General features: G+C 42.1%; 1 protein-coding gene across 3 annotated transcripts in view; it reads left to right on the forward strand.

Annotated features, from left to right (window-relative positions):
• Positions 1-27,388, forward strand: part of tln1 (talin 1) — a 241,293-nt gene that overhangs the window by 151,385 nt on the left and 62,520 nt on the right. For all 3 annotated transcript variants that reach the window (XM_067984951.1, XM_067984967.1, XM_067984959.1), the window contains 9 exons: positions 528-695; positions 1,024-1,318; positions 2,073-2,239; positions 3,878-4,006; positions 15,779-15,892; positions 18,534-18,647; positions 20,154-20,288; positions 21,190-21,318; positions 24,757-24,859. In XM_067984951.1, coding sequence (XP_067841052.1) covers positions 528-695; positions 1,024-1,318; positions 2,073-2,239; positions 3,878-4,006; positions 15,779-15,892; positions 18,534-18,647; positions 20,154-20,288; positions 21,190-21,318; positions 24,757-24,859 — 1,354 coding nt within the window. The remainder of the gene's footprint in view (positions 1-527; positions 696-1,023; positions 1,319-2,072; positions 2,240-3,877; positions 4,007-15,778; positions 15,893-18,533; positions 18,648-20,153; positions 20,289-21,189; positions 21,319-24,756; positions 24,860-27,388) is intronic.

Genomic DNA, 27,388 nt, shown 5'->3' on the forward strand with positions numbered 1-27,388 from the left:
GAATATATTCCTATTTAATTTATTTTCAATTACATTGCTTCAATCTCTGGAAAAGCAATTCTGGTCATCATGGAATTGTTATAATTTTGTTCTGACTTTAAATTGTCTCTGTGGTTAGAGTTATCAGGAAGTAAAATTGTATATAATTAACATAAATGTTTTGTGCTATACCAGTGCAGAACACACTTATATTGTCAAGTGATCCTGATGTTAATAATGTTAAGTCAAAGTAGGGCAAATATGGTTAAATGGTACCATGACAACTAGATAGTGCTTTTCAATATCTGCTGCGCCTCACTGTCATCTAATAATGGTAGTGATTTTTGTATACAATATTCTAGATTTTCAGACTGTTGCAGATCTAATTGAATTCCATTGTGCTATAAATTGTGAAAGTTGATATTTGTTTAAGTGGTAAACAGGATGGACTAAATATTCCCAATGTTGATTTTTATATCAAATTTAAATATCTTAAAAATGGCAAGCATTAGAACATGCCATCATTTTTCATTTTCTGACCACTTTAGGACATGCTCATGCAACTGGCCAAAGCTGTAGCAAATGCAGCAGCAGCTTTGGTCCTGAAGGCAAAGAATGTGGCTCAGAAAACAGAGGATTCAGTATTACAGAACCGTGTCATTGCAGCTGCGACACAGTGTGCACTTTCCACCTCACAGCTTGTAGCTTGCACTAAGGTAAGTGTTCCGAAAAAAGAGTTCATTGGTTTACAAATGTTTGTAGCATTGTTTAAATGAAGAAAATGGAATATCTTTGCATCTTTAGCTCATCTTAGAATTTAGATGATTGAAAACTCAAATCATGGCAGAAGGGTGCCATGATGCATAGCTCTGATGAACCTTTGTCATTATTGTAGCTGAAATAAATGTTACGCCAAAAGTAGAGAACTTGCCTGGTTGTATTTCTGGAAGTAAAAAGTGGCTTTTGTTAAATTAGATTCACCTAATTGTCCTTTGATCATGCCTGTAAATAACTTTAAGTAATTTTCCATCTATCTCTTTACAGGTAGTAGCTCCAACTATCAGCTCCCCTGTATGCCAGGAACAGCTGATTGAAGCTGGGAAACTAGTTGCCAAATCAGTGGAGGGATGTGTGGAGGCTTCTCAGGCTGCAACAAATGATGAACAGCTGTTGAAACAGGTCGGTGTGGTAGCCACTGCTGTGACACAAGCCCTCAATGACCTGTTGCAGCATATCAAGCTATATGCCACTGGAGGGCACCCATTAGGACGCTATGATCAGGCGACTGACACCATTCTAACAGTGACAGAAAACATTTTCAGCTCCATGGGGGATGCTGGTAAGGAAATGGTTCCTCTGACCAGCCCATATACAATATATGCTAATGTGGAATGATTACTGAATATAGAAACTGTACAGTTATTATACATGAAGTATCGTTCCTAAAGATGGAAAAAGGCAGTATAATTTTAAAGCTTTCTAAAATGATAGATGAATCTGATGGGTGTCCAAATCTTTCATCAGTTTCACTAAAATAATTGTTGGTTCTGTATTTATAAATTTAATTGCATTTTTAATTCTCTCTCTGCCAATTGCCCATCCTCTGACAAAGGCGTTGACTCTTTGCTGTAGTATGATTCAGCAGGTGGCAACACCCTCCAGTAGCTCGCTCAATTGCAATTCTTAATGTGTTAGCCTCAACAGTGAGTATCAGCAGGCCATTTGATTGAACGATGCATCATGTCCTTTTCCAGCAAGAGTGGTTGGATAGTGATCAGAGGCGGTAACACTAGGTGACTTTTTACCTCTGCCTACCTAACCTAGGGTCACTGAGGCAAATTGCAGTGCATTAATTACTGCCCCAGCTGAGACCAGCTAACGCAGTACAGACTAAGGATTGAACCTGGAACGTTCCTGGACTGTATGATTTAGCTACTCGCTGGAGTGGGGCTTGAACCCACGACCACCTGATTCAGAGGCAAGAGTGCTACCGCTGGGCCAAGGCTGATGCACAATGCTAAAAATACAGCTGACGTTTTGTTTGTAATATTGATTGAATGTTAAATGCAATCTTCCCCCCCCACAAAAAATAGGCGAGATGGTGCGACAGGCTAGAATTCTGGCTCAAGCTACTTCAGACTTGGTTAATGCCATTAAAGCTGATGCTGAAGGTGAATCTGATCTCGAGAACTCCAGAAAACTGCTCTCTGCAGCCAAGCTATTGGCTGATGCCACAGCTCGGATGGTGGAAGCTGCAAAGGTAATGCTGAGGTTTTTGAACATTTGTCGTGTTCCTATCCTTGACAGTATTTTGAATGCTTTTTATAGGTACAAGTTCTTTCTCCAACTTCACAAAACTTGATGTATCAGCCCACACTGGACATTTAATTTTTAATGGTAATGTTTTTTCTTTGTCACTGTACATATGGGGTTAAAAATTAGATTTACTCACAGAAAATGGCCCAGTCTATTTCACTATATGGTAGCCCCAGGAAAGATGTTCTATCTATGGGAGGGGCCAAGCCATACAATTCAAATGTTACTATCCCGTGGGATTTGTTTCAAAATATATATGATTGGTAGCTTTATCAGAGTTTGAGATACACATTTAAATTTCCTTTGCCCTGGTCAAAATTTTGGAAGTATTTTTTTGTCCTGCCATGTGTCAATTGATTAGTCAATCTGAAGCCATCAGAGAGCTATAGATAGTCCGTGCAAGGTCAGCTACAAATCATCATGTAAGGTTCATATTTAGGAACTTTGTGGAAGGCCCACTTCACAGTGAAGTTTAGCGTGAGTGTTTTCTAACATTCTGAGGAGAAACAGTTAAGCCTGTAACTACGATAAATCTACAATGCATTGTTGCTGTTCTTTTATTTATTCTACCACCTTTTGAGGTCGAGGAAGATTACCTGAACGCATGTGATAAATGCAATAAGGCAAAATGCAGTGACATAGATTTTCTGTTTGAACTCTGGGCTTGCTACAAATTACCAAAATATTGGGCAACTAAAGGCACACTCTGGATCATAGAAAGTGAGGACTCACCTACAGGAGTAGTCTGACACACAGAATCCGAGGAAAATAATAACCTGGGGTGCAGGGGGGGAACAATTCAAGAATGTTACAAGAATTTACACTGGATATTATACCCTAGAATTCTACTTTTCTTGTCACAATACATGAATATCATATTCAGTGGGTAAAGAACTGGATTCCCCTAAACAATTGTGGTTCAGTTCTGTGTTGAGAAATTAGTTTATCTTGGACAAGCTCAAGGTAGCTTCTTTCACTGAAATAGTTTTTGGGACATTGATATTGACACCAGAATTTTAGTGGCAAAGTTAAATGACAAGTTTGTAAAAGAGGCTGATAATTTCAACAATTACACATGTTAAAAAGAAACATATTTTCCTTCTCCGGTATGATCCAAGAATAGTTGCATTGGTGTAAACATCTCTTTTTATTACTGAGTTGAAAAGTGAGCCCATCTTTTGAAATAAGATGGTATAATATGCTAACAGTGTAAATTATAGTAGAAATTATTTTCAAATTAGCAGAATTGCACGATAGACTTTTATTAGCGACGGAAAATGCTGGAAGTTCACAGCATACTGATCAGAGCTTGAAAGGGAAAAGACTGATTCATTTCAAAGGAAACCATTAATCTCTTCTCATTTGCATGCTGATAGCCCTGCTCTGCATTTCTAGAATATTCTCAGATTTCCAGCACCTGGTGATTTTTCTTTATCTCAAGACACTTGTTTGTAGTGGAAACCATTGATGGCATTTTCTCAATTACATGTGTAATAATTAAGCGCTGGTTTCGCATTGACTTAAATGCTATAAATCCCAAGTCAGTGGGTTGAATTCTGTTTTTCAATTATCGTGGTTTTAGGGTGCAGCAGCCAATCCTGACAGTGAGGAGCAGCAGCAGAGGTTGAGAGAAGCTGCTGAAGGTTTACGAAGGGCAACCAACGTAGCAGCACAGAATGCCATTAAGAAGAAATTAGTGAATAAACTCGAGGTGGGTAAAGAATACAGTGACTTTACAATGAGGAGTTTCATGAGTAGTTGAATTTAACAGTTCAATAATTAGATATGTATATAGTCGATGTGAACTTGATTGACTTGCTTAATGCAAAAATTGATGGCTCAGTTGTTGAGACGCACTTTTCACAGTGCACTTAAGTATTGAATTAGAACACAATGAAGGCACACCAAGCCCAGTCGACTCTGCAAAATACTCCTCACCAACATCTGGAGACTGGTGCCAAAGTTGGGAGAGCTGTCCAAAAGACTAGTCAAGCAACAGCCTGACATAGTCCTACTCACAGAATCATACCCGTCAGCCAATGTCTCAGGCTCCTTCATCACCATCCTTGGGTATGTCCTATCCCATCAGCAGGACAGACCCACCAGAGGTGGGGGCACAGTGGCATATAGTCAGGTGGGCGTGGCCCTGGGAGTCCTCAATGTGACTCCAGACCCCATGAAATCTCATGGCTTCAGGTCAAACATGGGCAAGTAAATGTCTTGCTGATTACCATCTACAGCCCTCCCTCAGCTGATGAATCAGTACCCCTCCATGTTGAACACCACTTGGAGGAAGCACTCTGAGAGTAGCAAGAACACACAATATACTCTAGGTGGGGGACTTCAATGTCCGTCACCAAGAATGGCTCGGTAGTACCACCACTGACCGAGTTGGCTGATTCCTGATGGACATAGCTGCCAGACTGGGCTTGCAGCAAGTAGTGAGAGAACCAACACAAGGGAATAACCTACTTGACCTCACCCTCACGAATCTACCCATCACAGATGCGTCTGTATTGGTAGGAGTGATCACCGTACAGTTCTTGCGGAGACAAGTCCCGTCTTCACACTGAGGACACCCTCCATCGTGTCATGCGGCATTACCACTGTGCTGGTAATGCACAGTGGTAATGATGGCTTCCATCCTAGGGTCTTGAGGGAAGTGGCAGTAGGGATTGTGGATGCTTTGGTGATAGTTTTCCAAAATTCCCTGGACTCAGGAGAGGTCCCGGCAGATTGGAAAACTGCTAATGTAACACCGTTATTTAAAAAGGGTAGTAGGCAGAAGGCTGGAAATTATAGGCCAGTTAGCTTAACATCTGTGGTGGGTAAAATCTTGGAGTCTATTATTAAGGAGACAGTAACGGAACATTTAGATAAGCATAATTTAATAGGACAAAGTCAGCATGGCTTTATGAAGGGGAAGTCATGTCTGACAAATTTGCTTGAGTTCTTCGAGGATATAACGTATAGGGTGGATAAAGGGGAACCAGTGGACGTAGTGTATTTAGACTTCCAGAAGGCATTCGACAAGGTGCCACATAAAAGATTATTACTTAAGATAAAAAATCACGGGATTGGGGGTAATATTCTGGCATGGGTGGAGGATTGGTTATCAAACAGGAAGCAGAGAGTTGGGATAAATGGTTCATTTTCGGACTGGCAACCAGTAACCAGTGGTGTTCCACAGGGGTCGGTGCTGGGTCCCCAACTCTTTACAATCTATATTAACGATTTGGAGGAGGGGACCGAGTGCAACATATCAAAATTTGCAGATGATACAAAGATGGGAGGGAAAGTAGAGAGTGAGGAGGACATAAAAAACCTGCAAGGGGATATAGACAGGCTGGGTGAGTGGGCGGAGATTTGGCAGATGCAATATAATATTGGAAAATGTGAGGTTATGCACTTTGGCAGGAAAAATCAGAGAGCAAGTTATTTTCTTAATGGCGAGAGACTGGAAAGTACTGCAGTACAAAGATATCTGGGGGTCCTAGTGCAAGAAAATCAAAAAGTTGGTATGCAGGTGCAGCAGGTGATCAAGAAAGCCAACGGAATGTTGGCTTTTATTGCTAGGGGGATAGAATATAAAAACAAGGAGGTATTGCTGCAGTTATATAAGGTATTGGTGAGACCGCACCTGGAATACTGCATACAGTTTTGGTCTCCATACTTAAGAAAAGACATACTTGCTCTCGAGGCAGTACAAAGAAGGTTCACTCGGTTAATCCCGGGGATGAGGGGGCGGACATATGAGGAGAGGTTGAGTAGATTGGGACTCTACTCATTGGAGTTCAGAAGAATGAGAGGCGATCTTATTGAAACATATAAGATTGTGAAGGGTCTTGATCGGGTGGATGCAGTAAGGATGTTCCCAAAGATGGGTGAAACTAGAACTGGGGGGCATAATCTTAGAATAAGGGGCTGCTCTTTCAAAACTGAGATGAGGAGAAACTTCTTCACTCAGAGGGTGGTAGGTCTGTGGAATTTGCTGCCCCAGGAAGCTGTGGAAGCTACATCATTAGATAAATTTAAAACAGAAATAGACAGTTTCCTAGAAGTAAAGGGAATTAGGGGTTATGGGAAGCGGGCAGGAAATTGGACATGAAGCTGAGTTCGAATCGGTCAATGCCCTGTGGGTGGCGGAGAGGGCCCAGGGGCTATGTGGCCGGGTCCTGCTCCGACTTCTTGAGTTCTTTAGATTTGTGGTTGGGATCAGATCAGCCATGATCTTATTGAATGGCGGAGCAGGCTCGAGGGGCCGATTGGCCTACTCCTGCTCCAATTTCTTATGTTCTTATGTTCTAAGTAGCATAGATTAAGAACAGATCTATCAGCTCAAAACTGTACATGCATGAGGCACTGTGGGCCATCAGCAGCAGCAGAATTATATTCCACCAGAATTGTATTCCACCAGAATCTGTAACCTTAGAGCCAAGGATATTCCTCACTCCTTCATCACCATCAAGCCAGATAACCAACCCTGTTTCAATGAGGCGTGTAGAAGAGCATGCCGGAGACGTACCTGAAAATGAGATGCCAACCTGTAGAAGCTACACCCTATGACTTCATTCATAAATAGTGGAAGCAGCATCCTATTTGGGCAGGAAAGTGGCGTTGAGGTCGACGATCAGCCATGATCTTATTGAATGGCGGAGCAGGCTCGAGGGGCCGTATGGCCTATTCCTGCTCCTATTTCTTATGCTCTATTGATAGAGCTAAGTGATCCCACAACCAATGGATCAGATCAAAACTCTGCAATCCTACCAAATTTAACTGTGAATGATGGTGGACAATTAAGCAACTAACATGAGTTGGAGGCTCCAAGAACATCCCCATCCTTAATAATGGCGGAGCCAGCATGAGTGCAAAAAACAAGGCAGAAACATTCGCAACCAGAAGTACTGAGTGCATGATCCTTCTCAGCCTCCTCTTGAGGTCCCCACCATCACACATGTCAGTCTTCAGCCAATTCGATTCACTCTGCATAATGTCAAGAAACTGCTGAGTGTACTGGACACAGCAAAGACTATGGGCCTGGACAATATCCAGTTGTAATGTTGAATATCTGTGCTCCAGAACTAGCTGTTCTAGTACAGCTACCACACTGGCATCTACCTGACAATGTGGAAAATTTCCCAGGTATGTTTTGTCCACAAAAAGCAGGACAAATGCAACCCGGCCAGTTATCGCCCCATCAGCCTACTCTCAATCACAGCAAAGTGACTGGCATCCCATCCAGCAGCTTAAACATCCACTCCCTCCACCACCGGTGTAAGCGTACCATGGCTATATTGTGTAGTATCTACAGGATGTACTGCAGCAAGTTGTGAAGGCTTCTTCGGCAATACCTCCCAAACCAATGAGCTCCAACACCTAGAAGGACAAGGGCAATAAGTGCATGGGAACACCATCCCAATTTGAACATATATCGCAGTTCTTTCATCGTCAGTGGGTCAAAATCCTGGAACTCCCTACCTAACAGCAATGTGGAATACCTCACCACGTGAACTGTAGAAGTTTAAGAAGGCTGCTCACCACCACCTTCTGTAGGGCAACTAAGGATGGGTAATAAATGCCGGCTTTGCCAACAGTGCCTATATCCTGAGAATGAATTTCTTAATTCATGTGGAATGCAGTTTTTTATCATTTGCTGACAACCTGTCAACTTCTTCTATAGAATCATAGAATGACCGCCTCCTGTGCTGCAACTATTCGGCCTATCGAGCCCGTGCTGGCTCTTTGGGACTAACTGGATTGTTCTTACATTCTCCTGCTCTTTCCCTGTAGCCCTGCAAATTTTTCCTTTTTGAAAACCGCGTTTGAATCTGCTTCCACCACCCTTTCAGGCAGTGCATTCCAGATCATAACTACTTGCTGCGTTTATATTTTTTAAAAAATGTTTTTCCTCATGTCGCCTTTGGCTCTTTTGCCAATCTCCGTAAATCTGTATCCTCTGGTTCTCGACCCTTCCGCCAATGGGAATAGTTTCTCTTTATTTACTTTATCTAAACCCTTCATGATTTTGAACACTTCTATCAAATCTCTTCTCAACCTTCTCTGCTCCAAGGAGAACAACCCCAGCTTCTCCAGTCTATCCACGTAACTGAAGTCTCTCATCCCTGGAACCATTAGAGTAAATCTTTTCTCACCCTCTCTAGGGCCTTCACGTACTCTCTAAAGTGCGGTGCCCAGAACTGGACACAATACTCCAGCTGTGGCCGAAGCAGTGTCTTATAACGGTTCAACATAAGTTCCTTGCTTTTGTATTCTATGCCTCTATTTATAAACTGCTTTCTCATCCTGTCCTGCCACCTTCAAAGATTTGTGCACATATACTCCCAGGTCTCTCTGTTCCTGCACCCCCTTCAGAATTGTACCATTTAGTTTATATTACATTTTGGCAGAAAGAACGAGGAGAGGTATCACTTCGCATTTCACTGCGTTAAATTTCATCTGTCATGTGTCCGCCCATTCCACTAGCCTGTCTGTCGTCTTGAAATCCATTACTGTCCTCCTCACTGTTTACTACACTTCCAACTTTTGTGTTATTTGCAAATTTTGAAATTGTGCCTTGTACATCCAAGTCATTAATATGTCAAAAAAAGCAGTGGTCCTAGTACTGACCCCGGGGAACACCACTGACACCTTCCTCCAGTCCGAAAAACAACCATTCACCACTACTGTTTCCTGTCGCTTAGCCAATTTCATATCCATGCTACCACAGCCCCTTTATTCCATGGGCTTCAATTTTGCTGACAAGGCTATTATGTGGCACTTCATCAAATGCCTTTTGAAAGTCCATATACACAACATCAACCCTCTCTTACCTCATCAAAAACCTCAATCAAGTTAGTTAAACACGATTTGCCTTTAATAAATCCGTGCTGACTTTCCTTTATTAATCCACATTTGTCCAAGTGACTATCAATTTTGTCCCAGATTATCATTTCTAAAAGTTTCCCCGTTACTGAGGTTAAACTGACTGGCCAGTAGTTCCCGGGTTTATCCTTGCACCCTTTTTTGAACAAGGGTAACATTTGCAATTCTCCAGTCCTCTGGCACCACCCCCATATGTAAGGAGGATTGGAAGATTATAGCCAACATCTCTGCAATTTCCACCTTTTCCTCAGCAGCCTAGGATGCATCCCATCTGGACCGGGTGACTTATCCACTTTAAGTACAGCCAGCCTTTCTAGTACCTCCTCTTTTTATCAATTTTTAGCCCATCCAGTATCTCAACCACCTCCTCTTTTACTATGACTTTGGCAGCATCTTCCTTGGTAAAGACAGATGCAAAGTACTCATTTAGTACTCGGCCATGCCTTCTGCCTCCATGCATAGATCTCCATTTTGGTACCTAATCACCCCCACCCCATCTCTTACTACCCGGTTACTATTTATGTACCTATAGAAGACTTTTGGATTCCCTTTAATGTTGGCCGCCAGTCTATTCTCATTCTCTCTTTGCTCCTCTTGTTTCCTTTTTCAGTTCTCCTCTGAACTATCTATATTCAGCCTGGTTCTCACTTGTATCATCAACCTGACATCTGTCGTACACCCCTTTTTTCCTTTTTCTGCTTCATCTTACTCTCTATCTCTTTCATCATCCAGGGAGCTCTGGCTTTAGTTGCCCTACCTTTCCTCCTCGTGGGAATGTACCTAGACTGTACCCGAACCATCTCCTCTTTAAAGGCTGCCCATCGTTCGATTACAGTTTTGTCTGCCAGTCTTTGATTCCAATTTACCCGGGCCAGATCCGTTCTCAACCCACTGAAATTGGCCCTCCTTCAATTAAATATTTTTTATTCTACATTGCTCCTTGCCCTTTTCCATGATTAACCTAAACGTTATGATACTATGATCACTGTTCCCTAAATGTTCCCCCACTGACACTTGCTCCACTTCATTCCCCAGAACCTGATCCAGCAATGCCTCCTTCCTTGTTGGGCCAGAAACGTACTGATTAAGAAAGTTCTCCGGAAAACACTTCAGAGACTCCTCCCCCTCTTTGCCCTTTACTATTACTACTCTATAATTCTTGCACCGCTCTGTAATTTCCCTGCAAATTTGTTCCTCTTTATCCTTCCCACTAGTTGGTGGCCTATAGAATGCCCTCAGTAGTGTAATGGCACCTCTATTGTTTCTTAACTCTAACCAAATAGATTCCGTCGTTGACCCTTCAAGGACATTCCCTCTCTCCAGCATTGCAATATTCTCCTTAATCAATACTGCATCCCTCTCCCCTTCTTTTCTTCCTTCCCTATCTTTCCTGAATATCTTGTATCCAGGAATATTTAGTACCCAATACTGCCCTTTTTTGAGCCAGGTCTCCGTTATCGCCACTACATCATATTCCCATGTGGCTGTTTGCACCTGCTGCTCACCAACCTTATTTACCACGCTTCGTACGTTTACACACATGCACTCTAAACCTATCTTAGACCGTCTCATATTCTCTCTTAGTCTGATCCCAACTAATACTGTATTATTTCTTACTCTAGTGCTATCTGTCTTTCCCAATCCTTTGTGCACCTTGTTTCTCCTTTCTGATGCTAGATCCTGGTGCCCACCCCCCTGTCAAATTAGTTTAAACCTTCCCCCACAGCACTAGTGAACCTTCCCATGAGGACATTGGTCCCAGCTCTGTTGAGGTGCAACCTGTCCATCTTGAACAGGTCCCTCCTGCCCCAGAACTGGTCCCAAAGCCCCAAGAATCTGAAGCCCTCCCTCTTGCACCATGTCTGTAGCTGTGCATTAACCTGCCTTATCTTCCTATTTCTCTACTCACTAGCGCATGGCACTGAGAGTAATCCAGAGATTACTACCTTTTGAGGTCATGCTTTTTATCTTCCTCCATAGCTCCTGAAACTCTAACCGCAGGATCTCATCCCTTTTCTTTCCTATGGTACCTACGTGGACTACGACTTCTGGCTGTTCCCCTTCCCCCCGCAGAATGTTCTGCACCCTCTCTGTGATGCCTTCCTGGTGCCAGGGTAAAAGACAACACACCATGTGGGACTCCCGTCGGCAATCACAAACACCTGTCTGTCCTCCTGACTATTGAATTCCCCTATGACTACTGCATTCCACACTTGACCTTGGCCCTTGTGCAATCCTTTGCCCCATGGTGCCGTGCTCAGGACTTTACTCCATCGCGTTGTCATCACCCTCAATGCTGAATACTGGTGTGAGTGCCACACACCCAGAAGATTCCTGTACTGCCTGCCTCTTCCTACCCTTTCAGATGGCCATCCACTTGCTATCCTGAACTCTCCGTGGCTGCAGGATGACCACCTCCTGGAACGTACGATCCAGGAAACCTTCTGCCTCCCTAATGCTCTGCAGTGACTCCAGCCGCCCCATAAGCTCAGAAACCTCAGCTTGAGCTCGAGCAACTGGAGGCATTTCCTGAAGCGTCCTGAAGTTCCCACATGGCGCAGCAATTGCAGGCAGTGGGTCTCAGCTGCCCGTCCATTATATTTAGAAACCTTTTTTTCTAAACTACCTTTAGATACTTCATTATTAATTTACTTATTGTTTACTTACCCCGATTAACCTACCCTTTTATTCCCGATCTTTCAGAGCTCCTCTCTGTTCACTGTGATGTCATTCTCTCCACTCTTAGTGAATGGGGCTTCTCCCCTGGTGCTCAGCACTGCTTCTCTCGACTAAATAATCTATTCATTTATAGATAATTATTTTTAGTCTGGGTTTTTTTTGCTTTTTTAAAAAAAATTCAGCACCGCCTTCCCCCTCTACACCTAATTCTCCGACTCACCAAATTCTCACATTCCCACTTGGTTCACGATCCACTCTTTGTGATCCACTCTGTGCTTCAGCCCTCCGACACGCTCTAGTTACAATTGGTTAGTCAACTTCCAGCCACAGTTATTAACACCTAGTCAGGAAACTGCTTATAGCTTATTGTAAGAAAATAAGAAATAGGAGCAGTAATAGGCCATATAGCCCCTCGAGCCTGCTCCGCCATTCAGTAAGATCATGGCTGATCATCTACCTCAACTCCACTTTCTTGCCCGATCCCCATATCCCTTGATTCCCCAAGAGTCCAAAAATCTATCTATCTCAGCCTTGAACATATTCAACTACTCAGTATCCACAGCTCTCTGCGGTAAAGAATTCCAAAGATTCACAATCCTCTGTGTAAAGAAATTCCTCCTCATCTCAGTCTTAAATGGCCGACCCATTATCCGGAGACTATGCCCTCTAGTTCTGGGCTCTCCAGCCAGGGGAAACAACTTCTCAGCATCTACCCTGTCAAGCCCCCTCAGAATCTTGTATGTTTCAATGAGATCACCTCACATTCTTCTAAACTCCAGAGAGTATAGGCCCATTCTACTCAACCTCTCATAGGACAAACCCTCTCATCTCATTCTCTGTTAACTACTAACTGACATTGTTTGCAGCACTGACTTAAACTTTTAAAGTTATTAAACTAAGTTAAATTTCAGTTTAAATTAAAACACATGTACTACTTACCAGTGAATTCTTACATTCACCAAATTCCCAGTTGAATGTCTTCACTCTTAATGGTTCACTCTATCTTTTCCAAACTCTGTGCTCAAGCTCCATTAAGATTTTTTTGTTCCACCACCCGTTCTGGTAAACTGTTCTACTTATTCACCACCCTTTTAGTAGAGGTTCCCCCTTTGTCAGGTGGATGCCAGCTACAACGCTAGCATCTACCCAACAAAGTGGAAAATTGCCCAGGTATGTCCTGTCCACAAAAAGCAGGACAGATCCAATCCGGCCAATTACTGCCCCATCAATCTACTCTCAATCAGCAAAGTGATGGAAGGTGTCGTCGACAGTGCTATCAAGCGGCACTTACTCACCAATAACCTGCTCACCGATGCTCAGTTTGGGTTCCGCCAGGACCACTCTGCTCCAGACCTCATTACAACCTTGGTCCAAACATGGACAAAAGAGCTAAATTCCAGAGGTGAGGTGAGAGTGACTTCCCTTGACATCAAGGCAGCATTTGACTGAGTGTGGCACCAAGGAGCCCTAGTAAAATTGAAGTCAATGGGAATCAGGAGGAAAACTCTCCAGTGGCTGGAGTCATACCTAGCACAAAAGAAGATGGTAGTGATTGTTGGAGGCCAATCATCTCAGCCCCAGGACATTGCTGCAGGAGTTCCTCAGGGCAGTGTCCTAGGCCCAACCATCTACAGCTGCTTCATCAATGACCTTCCCTCCATCATAAGGTCAGAAATGGGGATGTTCGCTGATTGCACAGTGTTCGGTTCCATTCGCTCCTCCTCAGATAATGAAGCAGTCCGAGCCCGCATGCATCAAGACCTGTACAACATCCAGGCTTGGGCTGATAAGTGGCAAATAACATTCATGCCAGCCAAGTGCCAGGCCAACAAGAGAGAGTCTAACCACCTCCCCATGACATTCAACAGCATTACCATCGCAGAATCCCTCACAGTCAACATCCTGGGGGTCACCATTGACTAGAAACTTAACTGGACCAGCCACATAAATACTGTGGCTACAAGAGCAGGTCAGAGGCTGGGTATTCTTTGGCAAGTGACTAACCTCCTGACTCCCCAAAGCTTTTCCATCATCTACAAGGCACAATTTCATGAGTGTGATGGAATACTCTCCACTTGCCTGGATGAGTGCAGCTCCAACAACACTCGAAGCTCGACACCATCCAGAACAAAGCAGCCTACTTGATTGGCACCCCATCCATCACCTTAAACATTCACTCCCTCCACCACCGGTGCACTGTGGCTACAGTGTGTACCAGCTATAGGATGCACTGCAGCAACTCGCCAAGGCTTCTTTGACAGCACCTCCCAAACCCACGACCTCGATCACCTAGAAGGACAAGGGCAGCAGGCGCACAGGAATACCACCACCTGCACGTTCCCCTCCAAGTCCCACACCATCCTGCCATTTCTTCATCGCTATGTCAAAATCCTGGAACTCCCTTTGTAACAGCACTGTGCAAGTAAGTACCTTCGCCACAGTGACTCCAGCGGTTGAAGAAGTCTGCTCACTATCACCTTACGGGCATTTAGGGATGGACAGTAATGCTGGCCTTGCCAGCGACGCCCACATCCCATGAATGAATTTTTAAAAATTTCTATTATCTCTGTAACCCAAGGACCTATCCTTGGCCCCCTCCTATTCCTCATCTACCCCATCATCCGAAAACACATCAGATTCCACATACACGTTGCCGACACCCAGCTCTACCTCACCACCACCTTTCCCAACCCCTCCACTGCCTCTGATTAGTCACGCTGCTTGTCCGACATCTAGTATTGGATGAGCATCCATTTCCTCCAATTAGATGCTGGGAAGATCGAGGCCATTGTCTTTGGTCCCTGACACACACTCCGTTCCTTAGCTACCGACTCCATTCCCCTTCCTTACCACCGTCTGAGTCTGAACCAGACAGTTCGCAACAGCAGTGTCCTATTTGTCCCTGAGCTGACCTTCCGACCCCATATCTTCTCCATCACTAAGACTGCCTACTTCCACTTCCAAAATATTGCCCGAATCCGCCCCTGACTCAGCCCATCTGTTGCTGAAACCCTCATCAATGCTTTTGTTACCTCCAGGCTATTCCAGTGCTCTCCTGGCCAGCCTCTCACCTACCACCCTCCGTAAACTTGCGCTCATCCAAAACTCTGCTGCGTGTATCCTAACTCACACCAAGTCCCATTCACCCATCACAACCTGTGCTCGTTGACTTACGTTGACTCCCGGTCCAGCAACTCCTCGATTTTAAAAATTCTCATCCTTGTGTTCATACACTACTAATCATTGTCTACCAACCAACCATTTGCCAATCCATTTTAATACATTCCTATCTATCCCATGGGCTTGGACCTTGTATAGTAGCCTAACAGGGTTCGCCAATGTAGTTATGTTATTAGACTAGTAACAAGAGGCCTAGACGAACAATCCAGAGATTGAGAGTTCAAATTCCACTGTGGCAGTTTGAAAATTTGAATTTAGTCTTAAAAATCTGGAAATAAAAAGCTAGTATGAGTAAAAGTGACCATGATGCTGTTGGATTTTCGTAAAAACCCAAATGGTTCACTAATGTCCTTTGAGGAAGGAAGCCTGCCGACCTTGCCCAGTCTGGCCTATATGTGACTCCAGTCCGACATCAATGTGATTGCCTTTCTAAGCCTCTTCAGTTAAGAGTCATTCAGTTGTGAAGGCCCACCACCACAACCTTCTCAGGGCAACGAGCGATTGGCAGTAAATGCCAGCAGCGCCCAAATCCCAAGAATATATATTATGTGGGACAGTGTCGAATGCATTCCTGAAATTCAGGTAGGTAACATTCACCGTCTCTCCCAAACTACTAGGTCTGTTTTGCACTGGTATTGTGTATGGTTACTAAACTACTCTAGTTTTATAACAAACTGATGTGGGGTGGGGGGTAACAAATCATTAAATGCGATTTTATTTACAGTGACTTTTATATTTTCAGAATGCAGCAAAACAGGCTGCAGCTGCTGCCACACAGACAATTGCTGCTGCTCAGAACGCTGCTTCCTCCAATAAGAATCCAGCTGCACAACAACAAATGGTTCAAAGCTGTAAGGTGAGATTCAGAATTACCATCATAGTATGTTACAGCACAGAAGATGGCCATTCAGCCCATCGTGCTTGTGCTGGCTCTTTGAAATATCTATCCAATTAGTCCCACTTCCCTGCTCTTTCCCCATAGCCCTGTAATTTTTTTTCCTTCAAGTATTTATCCAATTCCCTTTTTGAAAGTTATTATTGCATCTGCTTCCACCACCCTTTCAGGCAGTGCATTTTCCAGATCATAACAACACTCTGCGTTTAAAAAAAATGCTTCCTCATGTTGCCTCTGGTTCTTTTGCCAATCACCTTCAAATCTGTATCCTCTGGTTAACGACCCTTCTGCCACTGGAAACAGTTTTGCTTTATTTACTCTTGAAAACAGTTCATGATTTTGAACACCTCTATCAAATCTCCTCTCAACCTTCTCTGCTCTAAAGGAGAACAACCGCAGCTTCTCCAGTCTCTCCACAAAACTGAAGTCCCTCATCCCTGGTACCATTCTAGTAAATCTCTTCTGCACCCTCTAAGGCCTTGACATCCTTGCAGCTGGGGCCTAACCAATGTCTTACAAAGGTTCAGCATAACTTCCTTGCTTTTGTACTCTCTACCTCTATTAATAAAGCCCAGGATGCCATATGCTTTTTTAACAGCCTTGTCCTGCCACCTTCAAAGATTTGTGTACATACAACCCCAGATCTCTCAGTTCCTGTACCCCCTTTAAAATTGTACCATTTTGTTTATATTGCCTCTCCTCATTCTTACCAAATTGTACCCTGTATACCCAAGTCCAGGACATTAATATATATCAAAAAGAACAGTGGTCCTAATACCCCTAGGGAACACCACTGCAAAACTCTTCCCTCCAGCCTGCAAAACAACTGTTTACTACTACTCTCTGTCCTTTAGCCAATTTTGTATCCACGCTGCCACTGTCTTCTTTAATCCCATGGGCTTTAATTTTGCTTACAAGTCTATTATGTGCCATCATCTGTAGAAAGATTTAGTTTATGAAATATTTTAAAGTTAAGCCCTCTATGAAATGCCTTATTCTTTATCAAGGGGGTAGGAGTGAGAAAAATACCTAGCCATCAGCCCCTCCAGTCTTGCCATATGGGAGCTGGCCACCTAGTTATGAGTGCCATTATTCTGATAATTGAGGTTGGCGGAGGGAATGTGATGGTATTCCTGATTGGTCAGCCAGTATGTGGAAGGCTTGTATTTTTTTTGTAAAAAGAACTAGCTTGAGAGATTTTTTTTGTCACTAACACTTGAGCATAAGGAAGTTGTCGGCTGTTAAGCTGGAAATAATTTATGCAGTTGGTAATGGCGATGAACTATGGTCTGTTCCAGTGCTAAAATTTGAAGGCTACATTTGATGCATTGACATTAGTACAATACATTTCAAGTAACATTTTCTAACAGAAACCTGTTTTGAAGAACTCATGTGTCCACTATTTGGTATGACAATTATTTAAATGCCAGTTCCTTACAACAATGTAGCTGGCAATGACATGAATTTAGAGATTTCACATTTTATCTGTATTAATTACGTTTTGTAGATTTATTTGTGGTTAGCATAATTACTGTCCCTATTTAAGAAACATTTATATGTGCGATGGGGAATATGTAGATTCTTTGAGGTGCATGAATCCTTGAATGTATTGTCGTCTCCCAAATCTGTGCCCATCTTTCCCGCGACTCTATTTGAATCTCTCCAATCAGGTTTCCACCCCTGCCACATCACTGCAATGGCCTAATCAAAGTCATAAATGACATCCTGTGTGACTGTAACCATGATGTACTATCCCTCCTTATCCTTCTCAGCCCCTCTGCAGTCTTTCACACAGTTGACCACACCATCTTCCTCCAAAGCCTCTCCTTCATTGTCCAGCACAGTAGGATTGCCCTCATTTGGTTCCACTCTAACCTAACCAGTCGGAACCAGAGCATCTCCAGCAATGGCTTCTCTTCCTGTCCCCACATGTTAATTCTGGAGTCTCCCAAAGATCTATCCTTGTCCCCTCCTCTTCCTCATTTACATGCTGCCCTTGGCGACATCATCCGAAAAATGTTAGGTGGGGTTTCACTGATGACACCCAGCTCTATCTCTCCACCACCTTTCTTGAACCTTCCTCTGTCTCCCGCTCATCCATCACCTCTGTACTTACTGACCTGCAGTGGCTCTCACCCATTGCCTCCAATTAAAAATTCTCGTACTTATGTTTACATCCTTTCATGGCCCCACTCCTCCCTACCTCAGTAACCTTCTCCAGCCCTACAACCCTCCAAGAACTCTGCATTCCCCACTTCCTTCGTCCCACCATTGGTGTCTATCTCTTCAGCTGTCTAGGCCCTAAGCTCTGGAATCCCCTCCCCAAGCCCCTCCACCTCCCTTTCCTCCTTTTAAGATCCTTCTAAAAGCCCATATCTTTTACCAAGCTTTTAGCCTACTTTGGCTCAGTGTCGATTTTTGTTTTCTGATTGCGCTTCTGTGAAGCGCCTTGGGCCGTTTCTCTGTTAAAGGCACTATATAAATCCAGGTGGTTGTTGTTGAGATGGGCTGAATGACCTTCCTCATCTAGCAGGATCTCCTTGAAGTGTAATGTTTAGGGTACCTTAAAGTTTATTTTAAATATATGGTTTTGTATTTGCAGTTTGTTGCTGACCAAATCCCAATGCTGGTCCAAGGTGTACGTGGCAGCCAATCACAACCAGACAGTCCCAGTGCCCAGCTGGCCCTCATTAGCGCAAGCCAGAACTTTCTCCAGGTAATTAAATATCTGTGACTAGACCTAACAGAGCTGCTCACGAGGATATAAACCCATGTTCTGTTTGTATTAGACATGTTTAAATGTTTTCAGTGTTTGAATAGGGACTACTACAAACCTAAGAGGTTGTTCCCTTTGGGTCATGTAAGGTAGTTAGCCTGTTTCTTCTAAATATTAAACAATCTTTGATGGTTAGCTACACAGCAGGTGTAATTGTTACAGAAATAAAACCCATTATAACCGCTTCAACTGTGTATGCCAGAACTCAGCCTTCTATGAAATGAAGAGCAGAAAGTGTAGAGTAAGAAAAATTCAAGATGGCAATGGAAGTTCAGAACCAAGACAGTCCTCTGTTGTATCGATACCTGAGCCATGCAGGTCTTCAATACTCCAGGCACTGCAGTTGATTGACCAGCCAACTGGACTCGGCATCCATTTTTTTTTCCTCCCATCTCTGTGAAGCACCTTTTAAGATTTCTGTGTTAAGAGTGCTATATAAATGAAAGTTTACCTAGGACAGATTCCTTTATAGCCATTATAACGCCTTGCCCATTTGTCATCTCCTTTTTCTTTCTATTCCCAAGCCAATTTTCACGGTAGTTGGAAAGCTCACCATTAACTTTGTGTGCCATTATTGTCTGTCGAAGCCTCCATGTGAAACTTTGTAAAAATGTCTCCTGAAAGTACAAGTACATTCTATTAATTAAATCGTCATCATTCATAAGTTTAGTCATCTGAAAAAAATGCAATGGATTTGTGAGGCCCAGTGAATTGTTTTTAATGCTATACAGCTACTATTTATAAGTGCTTGGACAAAACAACCACAAGCTTTTTACCTAACTGATTTTCTGCTAACTGGTCTGCAGTTCCCCAGTTCACTTATTTTTTTCTCTTTAAACCCAGTGCCCAGCTGGTCCTCATTAGTGCAACAGATTTGACCTCCATTGTCTGAGAGGACAAACTGCTCCCCGGCCCCAAATAAGTGGGCGTTTAGTTGTTTTTGGAACATCTGGACTACACTGGTTATTATCAGTTCCTTAGCTTTACTGATCTTTCCATTAACTTAAAGTGGCAAACACTGGATTTACTTCCTGGTTGATAGTACATTGAACATCTGAGTCCAAAGGTTAAAATTGCAACTTAGCACTGGATCAGGTTGTATTTATGGTTCAAATATCTCTTGCTATTATAGCTGCCCTTTGTGAGACAGAAAAAGAGAAGCTGTTTTAGTTCTGGAGACGGAGGAACGAATACTTCCAACAAAATAATTTGACAATTCACAAGACCACAAGTTTGGTATTAATCAGTGCTTGTGGTAAGCACAAGAAGTCTGTTAGCCATATTCTGTAAAGATTCTTGGAATTCCACAGCTACCCAGGTGGTACATTATAGATACCTATTGAGGAATATAATGGCTATAAAAACAAGTGCTTAACGACTATCATACAGCGTTGCTAAAGAGTGAAGTCATATTGCTTTTAGCTGTTGTTCGCTCTTGTTTTGTAGCCTGGTGCTAAAATGGTTGCTGCTGCCAGAGCTACAGTTCCCACCATCGGAGACCAGGCCTCAGCCATGCAACTGAACCAGTGTGCGAAGAACCTGGCAAACACTTTACAAGAGCTGCGAGCAGCTGCACAGAAGGTGAGTAAAATATTTATGACCTTAGTTGGTGTTGACATAATATAATTAACAACATTTTATTTAAAACAGAAATAGACAGTTTCCTAGAAGTAAAGGGAATTAGGGGTTATGGGGAGCGGGCAGGAAATTGGACATGAAGCTGAGTTCGGATCGGTCAATGCCCTGTGGGTGGCGGAGAGGGCCCAGGGGCTATGTGGCCGGGTCCTGCTCCGACTTCTTGTGTTCTTTAGATTTGTGGTTGGGATCAGATCAGCCATGATCTTATTGAATGGCGGAGCAGGCTCGAGGGGCCGATTGGCCTACTCCTGCTCCAATTTCTTATGTTCTTATGTTCTTATGTAACAGGAGGATAGGCAGAATCAGTTTAGCAGTGTACTTAAGATATTTCTGCTCTGCTTCCATGGTAAGTACAGGGACAGGGTTTAAATAAAAATTCATGGCAATGGAAAATGGGCACGTAGTTCCTGACATATAACGTTTTGATGAATGAACGTGGAATAAACAGGAAGTACAAGTGAAGAATAAGCATATGTAATTTCCCCCCCCCCCCCCCCCCGCCTCAAATTTTCTGTCCTCCTTTCGTGTCATTTGGTTTAAAATATTGCAGTGGAATGATATAAATTCCTCATAGTTTTCAGATTACCCCTCTAGTAAATATTAAATGTCAAAGAAATGTTAACTAGATTGTCCTATTTCAGAAGATTTAGATGAATAAAGTATTATTTTATGTAATCAGATGGACAGAAGTGTTTGAGATTTTTAATATAGTTTAGAGGACTTGTAATTATACCTTTTTTAAATCGATGCGAGGTATGTAATATTTAGAATGGCTTGATGTACTACTATAGTAAATTACTTGTAACTTTTTATCATCAATTAAAGACAAGTTTTCTCCATATAGGCACAAGATGCCTGTGGTCCATTGGAAATAGACTCTGCCCTGAGCCAGATCAGAACACTGGAGAAAGATCTACAGGAAGCAAAAGCAATTGCAGCAGAAGGAAAGCTTAGACCCCTGCCTGGAGAAACGGTAACAAGACTCTCTGCTTATGGGTTCTAGGTTCGATAGATGAAAAGGAATTTTAATATGGCACGATACTTGTAGTAAATAACCAACATAGTTAGAAATGTACCTCTGCATTATTCTGGTCAGACTCCACTGATTCAATTCAGTTTAACAAGGAAAAGTTATCATGGTGATGCATAGGTGGGAATGTTTCATACCATCAAAAGGGATTATTGTATTATGAGGCTGATATGCCAGGTAGTTTCCTTGAGTTCAGCATCAAAGACCACTCATAAGTGAGCCTTCACTCCCTATGAACTGGAGTGTGCCTTTACCCATCTGCTATCCAGTTAGTTGTAGTGAGCTGTATTCCACTTACTGGATATATCACTTGCTCTACGTAATCATGACTATGGAGAGCAATAGAATAAATAGTCTGTTGGACCATACCTTAGGCTATAATCTACCAAACAGATTTATTAATATAAGTAATCCATAGCAATGACAGATAGCAAATCTACAAACGTAACTATTTGAAGTATAGAAAATAACAGTCAGGTCTCTTGTACTAACACTTGATGTAAAACTGGATCTGAAGCAAGATCCCTGACCATAAGAGAGCTTCACTGCTAACTAAGGAGTCTCCTATCTGTCCATTGCTCTCTGGCTTCAGAAGGATTGCCAAACTGGCCTGGCCTGCCTTTCCAGGGGTGGGGTATACTTTTAAAATCTTTTGATGTCGACTAGAACAAAGGAAATTAAAAATGTGTTTGACTGCTCTATTTGAGTTTTATAATCAAGCATGTACTTTAAAGGACACAAAAAGATGTTTGAAATGAATGATTTATCCTATTCTTGGGAACAAATTACCCTGCTTCGAACACTTTGGAAGAACTGAAACATTCCCTCATCTAGGAACAGCATCAGCAGTAAACATCAGCCTTTTAAACGGACTGCTGCATGCCAGACTGCTGTGTATATTCTTGACAGCCTGAGGAAGTAGCTTGCATTAATTAGCATTTGAAGTGGCTGCTAGTCACCAAACGAAAATATAAAAATATTAGTCTTTCTAGAAATTTAACGCACTCTCTAACAGTCACAGAGCATGCACTTCATTTTGGGACATAAGAATTGCTGGATGATAAAAGACCAAGATCTATCTAGTCTGCATTCTACCATCCTGGTAGTTACAAGCTACAACAATAATGGAGTTGATGACTAGTCATGGCAATCAATCTCTATCAATTCGCATACAACAGACTTGGACATGGGACGAGGAAAACCTGCCCATGGTGAAAAGCTTCGGGCACTATAGGTTCAAAATCACCTGTTTCTCTCATACACACTACACTTGCCATATTTCAAGTCTCAGATTATTCATATCCTGTATTCCAAAAAATTATTTTCTGAAAGAAAATCTATCTTTTTTGCATTTGAATGAATTAATACTTCTTGCTTCCACCGCCTCCCTCGGGAGTGTGTTCCATAGATTCACCACTTGCTCACAAAAATAATGTCTCTGCAAGTTAGTTTTGATTTTACACCCCCTTCGTGAAGGCCATGTCCTCTAGTTCTACTTTTCTGGACTAGATGAAACTGCTGGTCATGATTTCCATTATTTAGTCCCTATGGAGGTTTTAAAAACAGCAATCAAATCACTCCTCAGCCTTCTCCTCCATTGGGAACATGCCCAGCCTACGTAATTGCTCCTCATAATCTAGTCCCTCCATCCCTTCAGTTATTCTAATTGCCCTTCTGTGTATACTCTTGATTGTTGCAATATCCTTTTTGTGCTGTAGTGCCCAAAACTGCGCATGCTGTTCCAAATGCGGTCGCACCAGTAATTTATAAAGTGACAGGATTACCTCCCGATTACGGCTCAATATTGACCTTGTATTACATCAGAATATTTGATTGCTTTACTCACTGCCGCTGAGCATTGTTGCAGTAGTTTCACTTTCTTATTAATCAGGACTCCCAGATCTCTTTCGTTTTCCATACACATTATTTTCTTTCCATTTAACTAATTTTTTCCTGAACTTTTTGTCCCCCTGAGAAGCACTTTGCTTTTCTCTACATTGAATTTTGTCTGCTATTTGTTTGTCCAGTTCCCACATATGTTCAAATCCTCCTGTAATCTATTATGTTCAGCTTTGGAGTCTACCACCTTCAAACTTGTAGCATCTGCAAGTTTAGCGACTGTGCTTGTGATTTACCCCCCTCCCCAGCTCCAGGTCATTTATGAAGATGTTAAACAAAAGAAGTCCCAACAAAACAGACCCCGGTAACATTTCCTCAGCGTGATGATATTCGTTGTACCACCACTCTCTTCTACCAGTCAACCAATTATGTATCCATCATACAATATTTCCACCGGTTCCTGCTTTCTTTTTTATTACCACCATTTCCAAAGGCCTTACTGAAATACAGTGTACTCACTACCTTGCTCCATTGTCACACCCCAAAGAAAACCACTAGATTTGATTGACAGGACCTCCCCATCATGAATCCATATTGGCTATCTTTTATGATCTTATCTTCAATGGGTTTCCATAACGTTACCCACAATGGGTGTCAAACTCATTGGTCTGTAGTTTCCTGGGTCACTTTTGTTACCCTTTTTAAAAATAGGAGTAATATCTGCCTTTCTCCAGGCACCTCTGATTTTTGGAAGATTTGTGCCAGAGTTCCACATTAGTAGTAATAAAAGAGGAATCAGCATATTGTTAGTGCTCTATTATAACAATCCAAAATCTTTATAATGACAACCGTGTCATAATTGTGCTAGATTGCTTAAGTTTAAAAAAAATCCACATGAAGAAAATCCATCTTAACTGTTAGAAATGTTACCTGATTGCAAATGTTCAATTTGATTTGCCTTTAAAGATGTAAATACCTTGGGACTGGGGGATGTAGTGATTTAGAACACTACTTTTTTTCCCAATACTGGTTGTAAAGTTTCTGTCATTTGAATTTGGACAGTTTAAGACCAGTGTATAGTTTGATATGAGAACACAAGCACAAAAATGGGATGTAATTTGGCAGTCTGACTCTGAGAAGTTACAAAAATAACTGATGTAAGAAATGGAACAGATCTGTAAGGAGTGCTGTTCTATAGATGGGATTAAGAGAAGAATGTTGAGACATTGTTGAGTGAACAGGTCAACATGCTCGACTCAATACAAGAATAGTTCATGGCATTATGGTAGATTATAAATCAGCAAACCTTACAAAGACCTAAGAAAAATGTAATGTGAATGATGTATTATGACTAAAATCAAAAACACATTGTTTTTTCTCTTTTTAAAAATGTTCGTAATAATGCTTAGAATTTAGTCTTAATATACTGCATGTTCAGGCTCATTGATTGTCCACAGGTATTTTTGCAATATCAGATGGTAAATTGTTTCTGTTTACACAGCTTGGGAGGAATAAATAATTTTCTGTGCTTATCGTTGGCAGCTGGAAAAGTGTTCGCAGGACTTGGGAAGCAGCACCAAGATGGTGGGTGCTTCTGTAGCTAAGCTACTGAGTGCAGTCACACAAGGAAACGAAAATTACACTGGTACGTTGGATTGTTGTGGATGAGATGGAATACTGCTGACCTAATTCAAGCAATAAAATGTGTGTTAAAGATCAAAATTGAGCTTGTAACTAAGAATGAATAGCATGTCATTCCAGTTACCATCTTAGAACAGGTTTTCTTATTTTCATCTTTCCATTTCCGATTTCCACTTGACCCATTATTTTCCCCCTCTGTTGAGCTATTCCACGGTCCACAGACTACCTTGGATTTTTGCCCCAAATTACATGATCACTGGCCTTTGATGCCACTTTTTGAAGCAGGTTTTAGGAAGCATCTGAGCATAAAGATGTATATAATTTTTATATATAATTTTTAAAAAATATATATTTATATGTATAATTTTTTAAAAACATGTTTGACCTGTTCATACTTGAGAAATGTCATCAGGAACAGAAAATACCAGAGTCAGAGTGTCTGCAGCCTTTTCATTGATCTTATTAATTGCGATTTTAAAAAAATAAGACAAACAAAGCTAGGGTTCTGACCTGCACCCCGAACAGCAATAAGACTCTGAATTAACTCCCCCACTGTTTACATACCAGCAATTAGGTTTGTGGCATTAACTGTTATGCATAATTCAAGCAATAAAAAATATATTGTGCATCATGTTGCATATTGTTTCTATTATAAATCAGTGCATCGTCAACTTATCCCATTTAAATTGGTGAGGTTTAAATCTCCCATATACCTGTATTGTACTTGCAACTCCAAGATAGATGACACAATGCTCCATCGTGATATGTCCTTCATGATGCTGTCTTCCATTGGCACAATTGTCTTCTATCTTCACTGCATTCCTCCCCCACATAAAAATGGGGTGTATGGGTCCAATCCCTAGCCATCCCACTTTCCAGCTGCCATCCATGGCCGCAAAGGCACCCCTAATCCCTCAGCGTGGGGCCATGCCTGGATCCCTCTTCCCAATGTGCTCTGCACCCCTCTCCTGAAAATGTGGCCTTTAGGTCCAATCCCTACACTGCCCTCCATTTGCCATCTGCAGTTTGAAATGAACACGCCATTAGCTAGCCTATAATCCTGGCCAGAACCTACCCCCGCCCGCCCCCCCCCCTCCCACTCAGTTGGCAGTTGAAAACTACACCCATACCTGCAAATCTCAGAAGCTGCAGTCTGAGCATGTGCACTATGAAAAAATATCCCAGCATGCATCAATGATTCCCTCTGTCTAACAACTTTTTCCTTAGGTAATAATATGCATTGGTTTTTCCTAATTATTTTAAAACAAACTTGGAATATTAACTTTAGAACCTTTCTTTAGGTAAGCTTTGAGAGGAAACTATTTTCAACTGATCATTTTTACTTGAAAGAGAGAGGGGCTTGCTCAAAGATAAAGAGGAATGATTACAGCACTTGCCTTTTTTTATTCATGCCAAGAATTTGAATGCATCCATTGTTCAAGAACAGTTTTATTCAGATATATGTTAATTTAGCCAGCTGTAGTGGGTAAGGAAAATACTAATTATTTTCCAGGGACCATTTTAAAAAGAAATGGGTGGTGCCATGGATTGGACACTGGTCTTTCACTTCTGTGATCTTGGTTCAACTTCAGCTCAGACTGATGGGATGGAAGTCTCCTCTTTCTGCTGGCTGCAAAGGTACTATGTGAAGTGAGTTTGGGCAGTCTCAGACCAGTACAAGTCAGCATGAGTCTGCAGCTCAAAACTGTCCTTAATTCTGGTATCAGTTGGCAGTTTCACTGAGGCCACAGGATGGCTGGTATTGGAAATGGGGAAAAATGTCACACAAACACAGTAGGGGATGTGTTGCTGAGGTTGGGGCCAAGGCATGTTGTTGAGCAGAGCAGAAGCGTCTACATCTGACACTGCGTGTCTAAAATAGGAAAAGATCCATTTCCCGATACTATTGTCCCTCAGCTTGATGAGCACAATAAAAGTAGAAGAAAAAACACACACACACTTTGTGTCACGAGAGCAGAACTCTTGCAAACTTCTTTCCAAAGTCTTTCATTTGAGATGCATATCCCTCTCGCATTTCCAACACTGCCCATTCCTCTTGGAACACTGTAATCTCTGAATCAACAATGTAGAACACCATAGGAAATCTGTTAGAATTCTATTTATTTTCCCACACCATTAATGGCATAAAGTTTGGAAACTATCGTAGATTTTTTTTCCCACTTCTGGATTTTCTAGCCTGATTCCTTGTTAAAAATTGTTTGTATTCAGTGCTATATGGTGTTGCGACCAACATTGCTGCCCCTTTAGTCACAGTATGTGCTCTGGAGTGTGCAAGCAATGTTATGAATAAATTAAGCAATTGAACATTCAGTGATGTACTGTTTTGCAGCACCAATGTGGTATGTTGATTTCTAAACATTTAAAATTGAACAGGATGCGTATAAATTAATCATCATTTATGGCTGACAGACATGAGCTTAATAAACAAAGATTTTAAACTTAGTAACTACAAACATTTTTGTTGGCTTCAATCATGCCATCTTGTGTTAATACCTGGCAAGTACAACTTTAT

This window comes from Heptranchias perlo, chromosome 1 (genome assembly GCF_035084215.1).
Source record: "Heptranchias perlo isolate sHepPer1 chromosome 1, sHepPer1.hap1, whole genome shotgun sequence".
Taxonomy (NCBI): domain Eukaryota; kingdom Metazoa; phylum Chordata; class Chondrichthyes; order Hexanchiformes; family Hexanchidae; genus Heptranchias; species Heptranchias perlo.